Genomic DNA, 10,700 nt, shown 5'->3' on the forward strand with positions numbered 1-10,700 from the left:
ATGTCAGTTATGGTCTCTTCGGGGTATATTCCCAGTAGTGGAATTACTGGTTCAAATGGTATCTCTATTTGCAACTTTTTGAGAAAGTGCCATACCACTTTCCACAGTTGTTGCACCATTTTACACTCCCACCAACAGTGAATAAGGGTTCCAGTTTCTCCACAACCTCGCCAGCTCGAACTGATCCTTAATGGCCTGTTGCCCGACCCTTGTGGGCCACACACAGGGAACAGAAAGCCTAGAGCTCCCAAAGAACTGGGGGAAAACCAGGGTCTAGTCGTGCAAAATGGGGAGGGCAGGGTAAAAACCTCCACAAGAATTCCTAACCATAGGCCCTCATTCACATAGTTCTGGAACTAGAATGCTTGTTACTAACCTGTGTGCCCTGAAGACTTTCATACCAAAATGCTGAGTCAGTGCAGACTTTGGCAGCTGATACTGCCAGGTGCCTGGAAGAAACAGGTGTAGAAAGACCCCTTAAATTCAAACCTCAAATAATTCCTTTACATAGTTCCAAAGAACAAGAAACTGCAATTTAAAAACTATATACAGAGGAGGAAACAAAGCAGTATTGACCTAGCAATAACATAAAGTATAGAATGTGGGCTTCAGAGACCACAGATACTATATCAGATAAATGCTGTTTCAAGAGGAAGAATACAAATAATCTCTTGCTTTCTGAACAATACATATTTACTGTGTAAAATTTAGGAATGTGATAAAATGGAATCACTTAAGGCAATGGATCAAAGTATCTCCCACATCTAACCACTGGTACCTGTGATGTGATCTTGTTTAGAAATGGACTCTTTGGAGGTGTGCAGTTAACATTCAGGGATGATGGTTCAGTGTAGAATCTTGCCGTCCTGCTGGGGACTGAGTTCCAGATTCCATCAGATCACCGCATCTGCAGCCACCACCTATTAGGGGAGGCTCACATGCTGTTACAATGCTGACCAGGTTTCAGCAGCAATTCCATATGGAAACAGAATAGAAAGAACAGACTTGGGGATGTCCTTCCAGAATTCAGCCAGTGAAAACCCTATGGACCACAACCAGACAGTTAGCTGATGATAGTGATACTGTGGGAACTGCGAGTGCTTTGTCTGGTCCTCAGCCAATGATGGCAATAGTTTAGGACCTGGGAGTGCTTTCTCTGGTTCTCAGCAGATGATGGCGATAGTTTGGGACCTGGAAGTGCTTTGTTCTTTTGTACATTGAGGTGGCCAGGAGTTAGAGGCTGACTTAGACATCAGCTAACAGCAGCATCACCCATTTCAGAAGGTCATGCCAAAGTAGTGTGTGTCTTTATCCTAGCTAAGTGGTGGCTAATAAAGGAGGGAAACAGACCTGGGGAGTTAAAATAGCAGCTGAGAGAGGTCTGTAAAGGAATTGACATGGCAGTACTGTCGTCTAGCCCACACCCTGGCTGGATTCAGGCTCCAGAGCTTACTGTTTTTGAAAGCACCTGCTTGGTGCTTCTTGGAGCACATTCACCCCCAGTGGGCAATGCTTGTAGAGTCTACATATGACAAAGAAGTAAAGGACAATAAAAATAACAAGGCTAATTTGAAAAAGAGCCAAACAAAACTTCCAGAAATGAAAATGTGATTTAAATTAGAAACTTAGTATATGGGTTTAAAGCCCAGCCATGCTAACTCCTTTATTGCCTATAACTGCATTTATACTGCAATAGCAGAATTAAGTAATTGCAACAGAAACCATATGGCATATCATAAAATATTTTCTGTCTAGCCATTTACAGATAAAATTTGCCAACCCTTGAAGGGAAAATTAGATCAGATGGAGAGAGAGATTAAAAAATACAAGGTGTGGCTGCAGAAATGTCCCAGAATGTAGCACCAAGAGTCAAAGTGGTTGGGATGTCAAAGGCAAGAAGGATGTGGTGAAGACCTGCAGCATACATCTAATTGGAGTAAAAAAATCGAGAGGGGAAAAATATAATGACTCAGAATTTTCTAGAACTTCTAAAATCCTCAGAATTATGAAGCCAATTTTCACTGGAAGAAATGAAGTAGTACCTACCCAAAGGAATTCATTTTATTATATCTGTGGAAAGAATCACTGGAGAAGCTTAATATCATCTGTGAACACCAGGTGCTGACTGTGGAACAGACCATCAACTGCTCATGCGCAAGTTCAAACTGAAGCTAAAGAAAATAACAAATCCATAAGAGCCAAAATACAACGTTGAGTCTATTCCCCCAGAATTTAAAAACCATCTCAACAGCAGATTAGAGGCATTGGACACATAATGAACAAAAACGAGAGCTGAATGGAAGATTTCAAAGGGTAGCTCGTGAAGGAAGACAAAGCAAAGTATTATAACAAAATGTGCAAATGTTTGGGAATCAAAAATCAAAAGGCAAGAGCCCACTCAGCGGTTCTCAAGTACAAAAGGCAAGAGCCCGCTCAGCGATTCTCAAGTGCAAGAACTGAAGGACAAATTCAAGCATCGAATTACAATGCTGAAAGATGCTATGGATAAAATCTTGAATGATCCAGAAAGCATCAAAAAAAGATGGAATTCACAAAGTCACTGTTGTTGTTGTTATGTGCCCTGGAGTCTCTTGCAACTCATAGTGATCCTATGTACAAGAGCCCTAAACACCGTTCTATCCTGCGCCAACCTCACCATCTCAGACACACTCATTCCCACCACTCTGCTCACAGAATTGATCCATCTCATCGAGGGTCTTCCTCTCCTGCACCGTCCCTCCCCTCTCCCAAACATGATGGCCCTCTCCAAGGACCAGTCCTTCCTTGCAACATGCCCAAAGTATGTCAGACGAAGCTTCAGAATCCTTGACTCCAAGGAGCATTCTGGCTTCACCCTCTCCAGGACAAACCTGTTTGTTCTCCTAGCAGTCCATGGTATAATCAACACTGTTCTCCAGCACCACAGCTCAAAGGCATCAATTCTCTTTCTATCATCCCTATTCACTGTCCAACTCTCTGATGCATAACATGTAATTGCAAAGACTATAGCCTGGATCAGGTGCGCACCTTAGTCTCCAGCCTGACATTGTTGCTCTTCAGTACTCTTGAGAGGTCCCTCACAGCTGACTTTCCCAACGCAATTCATCTCCCGATTTCCTGACTGCTGTTACCAAGAGTGTTGAATGTGGAGCTAAGTAAACTAAAACTGTTAACTATCTCAATCTCTTCACCATCCATACTGATGCTGCCAGTTGGCCCAGTGATGAGAATCTTTGTTTTCTTGATGTTGAGCTTCAATCCATATTGAAGACTGTAGTCCTTGACCTTCTGCAGCACAAAAAAAAAAATCACTGACACAAGACCATTTCAGAAAAGAACATATGATCCAATGATAATAAAGGGAGAGATTAAAGCTGTCCTAAAAGAATTGGTAAAAAATAATACCACAGGAACTGATGGAATGCCAGTTGAGATATTTTAACAAACAGATGCATCTCTGGATGCGCTCACCAGGTTGTACCAAAAAATCTAGAGGACAACTACCTGGCCAGGTGACTAGAAGAGATCAACATTTGTCCCCATTCCCCAAAAAGGTGATCAAGCAGATGGTGGAAATTATCAAACAGTATCATCAATATTACATGCAAGCAATATCTTGCTGAAGATTATTCAGAAACAGAACAGTGCATCATCAGAGAACGCCCAGAAATGCAACCTGGGCTTAAAAGTAATGGCCGTGGCACTAGGGATATCTTTACTAATATCACATGGATCTTAGCTGAAAGTTGAGAGTACCAGAAGGGTCTCTATTTGTGTTTTATTGACTATGCAAAGCCACTTGACGGTGTAGATCACAACAAATTGTGTCTATCATTGAGAAGAATGGGAATCCCAGAACACTTGATTGTAGTCATGCAAGACCTATTGTCTAGACCAAGAAACTGGTGTCCAAACAGAACAAGAGAACAACACTGTGTTCAAAATCAAGAAAGAAGTGGGGTATATCCTTTCTCCATACCTTTTCTATCTATATGCTGAACAAATCATTCAGGAGGCTGAAGTTCATGAAGAAGAATGTGGCATCAGGACTGGAGGAAGACTCATCAACAAACCTGCATTATGCAGATGACACAACTTTGCATTCTGAAATAGTACTTGAAGCATTTGCTGCAGAAGATCAAGGGCTGCAGACTTCAGTATGGATTGCATCTCAACATTAGGTAAACAAAAATCCTCACTGCCAAGCCAACAGGCAGTATCATGATAGATGGAGAAAAGATTAAAGTTGTTATAGATTTTGTCTTATTTGGACCAACAATCAACGCCCTTGGCACCAACAGTCGGAAAACTAAAAAAATTCATTTCATTGGGAAAATCTGTTAAGCACTCTCCATCTGTGCTAAGGAGCAACAGTATCTAAAGACTAAGGTCTGTCTGATCCAAACCATGATCTTCCTAGTTGATTCTTAGCATCAGAGAGCTGGACAATAACAAAGAAAGAAGAATTGATGCCTTTGAGTTGTAGTGCTGGAGAAGAGTATTGACTGACCCTACCATGGGCCACCAAGAGAACCAAGAGGTTGGTCCTGGAGCTGGTGAAATCAGGTTGCTCCTTGGAGGCAAGGATTTTAAAACTCTATCTCATAAACTTTAGACATGTTGTAGCAAGGAGTCAGTGCTTGGAGAAGGGCATCTTGCTTGGAAGGGTGGAGGGTCAGCACAAGAGAGGAAGATCCTGGATAAGATGGTTTGATGCAGTGACTGTAGCTATAGGGTCAAGTGTGTCGATGGTGAGATTGCCTCAGGATAGAGCAAGGTTCAGAGCGTTTGTTCATAGGGTCACTATGTCGTAGTTGACTCAATTGCACATAACAATAGCAACAACATATAGTCAAATTACAGAATATGAGAGATGAAGACATCTCACTTCTCAGCATCTACAAAGAAGCCAGAAAATATCCAAATATCTTTAATGGGCCCAAGAAAATAGCTGTTAACATGGAATTACATATGCCACTGAGCCTGTAATTCAAGAATGAGAGAAATATAGTCATTTTTAGAACATCTTTCAATCTATAAACTTCAGTTAAAAATAATAACAATAATAAAATGGTAAATAGACTTTTAAATCTAAAGTAGTAATCTAAGTTTTTGTTTTGAGTTTGGTTTTCTTTCTTTTTTTAATTGTGATTTTCATGAAAGTTTACAGAAAAGTTGGGGTTTTCATTTGTTCATTCATTTTCCTCTGTCCCTCTCTCTTTCCCCTCCTGCAGTCCACTTTGTAATGTACTTCTTGTCCCAGATTTTTGATTGTTTAACATATAATGCCTAATCATACATTTATTTCTGACAGCCTGTCCTCTCATCTGTTCCAGTGCAGTGTTCATTATCTATCCACTCTTTTTCTGTTCTCCCCCCTCAAGTTCATTGTTTTTCAATGCTGCATAATATTCCATTATGTGGATGTATCTATCACAGTTTTTCTATCCATTCATTTGTTGATGGGCTCTTGGGCTGCTTCCATCTCTTTGCTATTGTGAATAATGCAGCAATAAAAATGGGTATACATACATCTGTTTGGGTCATGGCTCTAAAACTAAAAACCTGGACAACAGAATGTAAGGATGTTGGTGATAATAAGGATGAAAACATTCAAGGAAATGGTATTTAGAAGAATAAGGACAGCAACTCATTTTAGACTTTAAGTTAAACATCACTACTGTCAAGTCTGTTCTGACTCACAGTCCCCATCTATTGGGTTTCCAAGGCTATAAATCTTTTTTTTAAATAACTTTTTTTTATTATTATTTTTGTGTGTGTACTGTCAAATCAGACCTGACTGATAGAGGAGATTGTCCCTCCTCCTTCAGCAGAGTATCTGGTGAATTTGAACCACGCACCTCTTGAGACTGCAGTGCAGCTTCTTGCCACTAGGCCACCAGAGCACGTCCCAAGGCTATAAATCTTTACAGAAGGAAACTGCTATCATTTTCCTGAGAAACAGGAGGGGCTGGCCTTTGGATTAGCACAAGATGCATTAAGCCACCATGTTAAAAGGCCTAATAGTACTTATATCTAGTAAATATTAAAATACTAGAAATGAGATGTACAATTTCCAGACCATTAAAGGAGAAAAAATACAGTCACTGGCCGTGACCCTGGAAGTGTTCGTCCACTGGTGGTAGTGGTGGTCGCTCTGGCAGTGTTGCCCACACAGAGCTGTGCTGCTCATCTGCAGATTGTGCCCCTTCACAGCTTGTGTGCGCTGATGATGGGCATATAAGATGGGAATGCATTTTAGAAGAGAGCTGGGCAGTGTATATATATATATATATATTTATATATGTGTGTGTGTGTGTGTGTGTGTATACATATATATATACACACACACACACATACATACACACACACCCCCTTCGACCTTTACATTCCTCAGTGTTTGCCCAAGAGAAATTGGAAGCATGTGTCTGCACAAAGACTTGAACACAGATATGCCCAATAACCTTCTTTACAATACTAATACCTGGGAACAGCCCAAACATCAGCCACAGGGCATTGGACAAAGATATGGTGGCAAGTCCATCAAAAGGATGGAATGAATAGAATACAAACAGGAACAGAGGAAGACTTATAAATACATGTGTCACCAAGGCTAGATCCCGGCAGAGTGGAAGAAGCCAGATTTGTCAGTGAACAAAGAAACCACAGTTACAGAAGGCAGGGCAGTGGCTGCCTGGGATGTTGTTGGGGTGCCTGGGGATGCTGTGGACTTGAAACATAGCTGACCCTCCAACAGGTTTTCAGAGGCAGTAAATTGCATGGGAGGAGACTGTCCATTTTCCTCCCATGGGGCAGCTGGTGGATTAGAACTGTGTGCCTTTGAGTTGGCAGCCCATCTCCTTACCTCTGTGAGGGAGTGGCAATAGGAATTGCTTCTTATCCCAGCTGTAATGATGGTGGCATCAGACCCCACTATCTAAGTGCTGTCTGTACATCAATTTATAACCCTGGGAAGCTGGGGGTCAGAGATGCAGCTTCCTTGTGAGAGGAAACAGGGTCAATGTTCACTTGATATGAGCTTGAAGTATCACCATTCCCTCCAACCAAGTCTTCTGAGTTCATGAAGATAATAGCATTTCCTGAAATTAAATTCATTTCCTGAAATGAAATTTCCTAAAAACTACTCACCAAAGAGTGAGGAGTGCCTGTGGTAGAACGTGGGGCTCTGGTGGCACAGTGTGTAATGTGCCAGGCTGTTAACCAAAATGATCAGTGGTTCGAATGCACCAGCAACTCCTTAGGACGAAGATGGGCAATCTCCTCCCATAAGGATTTATAGCCTCAGAATCTGAGGGAGGGTCTCAGCAAATCAGATTCCGCTCACCAGCAGTGGCCACTTTAGGAGCGAATGGAGCTGTGTTGTTACAGTGGGTAAAGTGTCAGGTTGCTAGCCAGAAGGTCAGTGGTTCAAACCCAGCAGCTACTTCACAAGAAAAAGTTGAGACCTTCTCAAAAATCCTACACAAATCATAAAGATTTACAGCTTTGGAAGTCCTGAGCATTCTGCTCTGTCCTTCAAGGGGACGAGGATTTGAATCAGCTCAACAGCAACGGGGCTGGTTTTTTAAAATCTTCGTGTAGAAAAAAGCATGTCTATTGTAGAAAAATATTGACTGTTCAGACCAATGGAAAGAAATAATCTACTAAAAAATCTCCATCTCAGAGGTCAGTGGGTGTACGTGTGTGTGGCTAATATTGCTGTACAGTTTTGTGACCTACTTTCTTCATTTTATCATGTACATTTTTCTGTCATTAACTATTTCTATGATTTGCTTAGTCAGAACTTCCCCACGACTAGAAAAGTATATGCAATGTGATTTCTTTTGGTACATATTGCCAGATGACTCAGAAAGCTTGTGCATCTCACACCTCACTTCCTTTTGAGAATCTCGGCCATTTTAGTAAGCAGAATGGAATCTTGCATTTCAGCTTGCTTGAATATCCAAATTAGGTAATATTTGAGGTCTGAAAAAGAGGAGGTAACTCACTTAAGGTATGAAGCATAATGACAGAAATTCATAAAACGTCAGAAGGGAAGCATCAGGAGTCCTCCTGCACCTGCTCACGTGGTGCCCCCCAGTCTGTCCCCTGCCTCCCTCCACATAAAACTGTTGTTTTGAGTTTTGTATTTTTAAGTTCCTTGCTTATTCATATATAATTTCATCCTGAAAGTACACAATATATTTAATGTCTCTTGTTTTGAGCTTTGTAAAAATGGTGTCATTCAGTGTGTAGATGTTTTATTTGCCTTTTCCATGTACTATGTGTTTCTAGGTTAGATGCTGAACATTTTTATATGTTTATGGACCATGCATGTTGTTTACGTTGGGAATTACCTCTGTGTTCTCTGTCCTTTTTTCTATAGGCATGTTCATTTTTCCCCCTGGAAAAGATAAGGCCTAAGACTACCTCTCCAGACTTAACAAAAGAAGATTCTTTATCAGATACTACTAACCCTCCCCGATGAAAGGAGGGGGTTTTCCTGTGGCACCATCCTTGGTTTTTGTTGTTGTTCGGTGCCATCAAGTTGGAACTGACTCATAGCTGACCTTCCAGTAGGCTTTCAGAGACTTCAGATCACAAGGGAGAAGACTGCCTATCTGTCTCACATGGAGTAGCTGGTGGATTCGAACCACCTGCCTTTGAGTTGGCAGCACAACTCCATACCACTCAGCCACTGTCTTAAGTAAACTAAAATCTGAAGTACTCGGAAAACATATGATTGGTGTTAAAAAAAGGCTTACTCTCACTAAAGATAAAGTGTCCATGGCAGAAAAACAGTCACCATCCCAGGAATTCTAAGGGGAAGAACTAACACCCAGGCTAAAGAAGTGGTTCTTTGAGAAGGTCCCACAACAACTCAGGGTTGAGAGTACTGATGTTTCCTGGCCATGTCAGTGTTCAGGCCCATTTAACAATCTTCCATGATACCCATCACCGTCTCCCATAGCAGCACCTTCCCTCATGGAACAGCTATTCCTTCTCTTAAAGCCTTTCCTTCTACTGAACCAAAATCTCCCACCAGGCAAATCTCATTGTCTCCTGTGTGGGTGAGCACTCTCCACATCTGAAGAGATGGTGCTGTGGTCTCAGGCCCCCCATTCCTGGGTTGAAGTCACTGATACAGCTTGTCTTGCTCCAGGACGTCTGATTTGTCCCTTGTTCCATTGCTAGCTTTTCTTTGCTAAGTTAGAACCTCATTGCCATTAAGTCAGAACCAACTCAGAGCTGACCCTCCAGCAGGTTTTCAGAGGTTGTAAATGGCCTACCTTCCTCCTCAGAGCTCTGATGGATTTGAACCACCCAGCCTTGGGCCTCCAGAGTTCCCTAAATTATAAGTCAGTGTATAGTCTCCAACTTGGCAAAGTGACTCTCAAATGGAAACCTGTCACTAAGCGCACATTCAGAAGAGCACAGACGACTATTATGTGGTGCTCTAGCGACATTACAGGTTCCCAATGTGAGGTTCCTTTTCAATTTCAGAAAGCAAAAGTTTAGAAGTCAACTTCCAAATGAAAACGTTTCTTGGCCCCTATAAATGTGTTATCACGGGTAATGTAGTATCGTGTTTGCTCAACGTATTAAACAAATGCATCTTTATTTTTGTGTTTTCAGACAGTGGCCAGAACTGTAGTGCCAGTAGTAAAGGTGAACGACTAAGTGCCAAGCTCAGAGCTTTACCGGGGACAAATGAACCTTATGAAAGTAGCAGTAACAAAGAAATAGGCAAGTGCCGGTGCTCCCCACCTAGTCCCTAAGGGCTTAGCAGGGCTGAGGCTGGTGAGAGGACGAAGCTGTGTATCTGGGCATTGTTAAGAATGGTCTACACAGACAACATCAAAAATGACGTGGGAGAGCATTTCTGTTCACTCAGAGTTGTTTGGTTTTGATTACAAAACTAATTAGCATCACATTGGTTTTGCCTTTATGTGTTGCTCTAATGCATCCATCTGTTTGACATCCAGATGCCTCATATGTGGATCCGCTTGGTCCTCAAGTAGAGAGACCAAAGACCGCAGCCAAGAAGAGGGTGGACGAGGACGACTTCGCAGATGAAGAGTTGGGAGATGACTTGCTTCCAGAATGATAAGCAATTTTAATATATTATGAATTGAAGAGTTCACTTGGAAAGATTGTACTCATGTTTAACTTGGGATTAAATAGCCACATTTTCATTTTGTATACTGTCCTACTTAAAAATACATGTATTCTATTCTATTAATATGCATTAAAGTTCTGGATTTTTGTTTTTAATTCTTTTTAAGAAATAAAAATATGAAACTAATACTTTAGACCAGTGGCTTGCTTTTTAAAAAATATTGACCCCTTATAAGGAATTAATTTTTTGTATATGCATACAGACACTAGTATGTGAGGGTGTTCATGAAAAGTTTACTGCAGTACCTGCTTGTATTTTCTGTAATTCCATTAAAACAAATAAACTGCTGATATTGAAATCACTACATATACAGGGCTCAGGAATGCAAAGATCATCCACAGAAGGGGTTTCTGTCTTCATAGTGCAGGTACGTGGCTAAGGCTTTCCCAGGGCGTCATTTAGCAGGTTAGCCTGCTCACAGGTTAGTAGGAAACATAGGTACCAAACAGCATCCTGTAGTACATTCAGTCCTCCTCACAGGGCCCTTTTGAGGACTCAGGTATGCACATGCCATACTGCA

General features: G+C 41.4%; 1 protein-coding gene across 1 annotated transcript in view; it reads left to right on the top strand.

Annotated features, from left to right (window-relative positions):
* IFT88 (intraflagellar transport 88 homolog (Chlamydomonas)) overlaps nt 1–10,108 on the top strand; it is a 143,577-nt gene extending 133,469 nt beyond the window's left edge. The window contains exons 24-25 of the mRNA XM_006894098.1: nt 9,637–9,747; nt 9,987–10,108. Coding sequence (XP_006894160.1) covers nt 9,637–9,747; nt 9,987–10,108 — 233 coding nt within the window. The remainder of the gene's footprint in view (nt 1–9,636; nt 9,748–9,986) is intronic.
* The last annotated feature ends 592 nt before the right edge of the window (nt 10,109–10,700 follow it).

This window comes from Elephantulus edwardii, unplaced genomic scaffold (genome assembly GCF_000299155.1).
Source record: "Elephantulus edwardii isolate Elephantulus edwardi_28Jun2011 unplaced genomic scaffold, EleEdw1.0 scaffold00135, whole genome shotgun sequence".
NCBI classification, from domain to species: domain Eukaryota; kingdom Metazoa; phylum Chordata; class Mammalia; order Macroscelidea; family Macroscelididae; genus Elephantulus; species Elephantulus edwardii.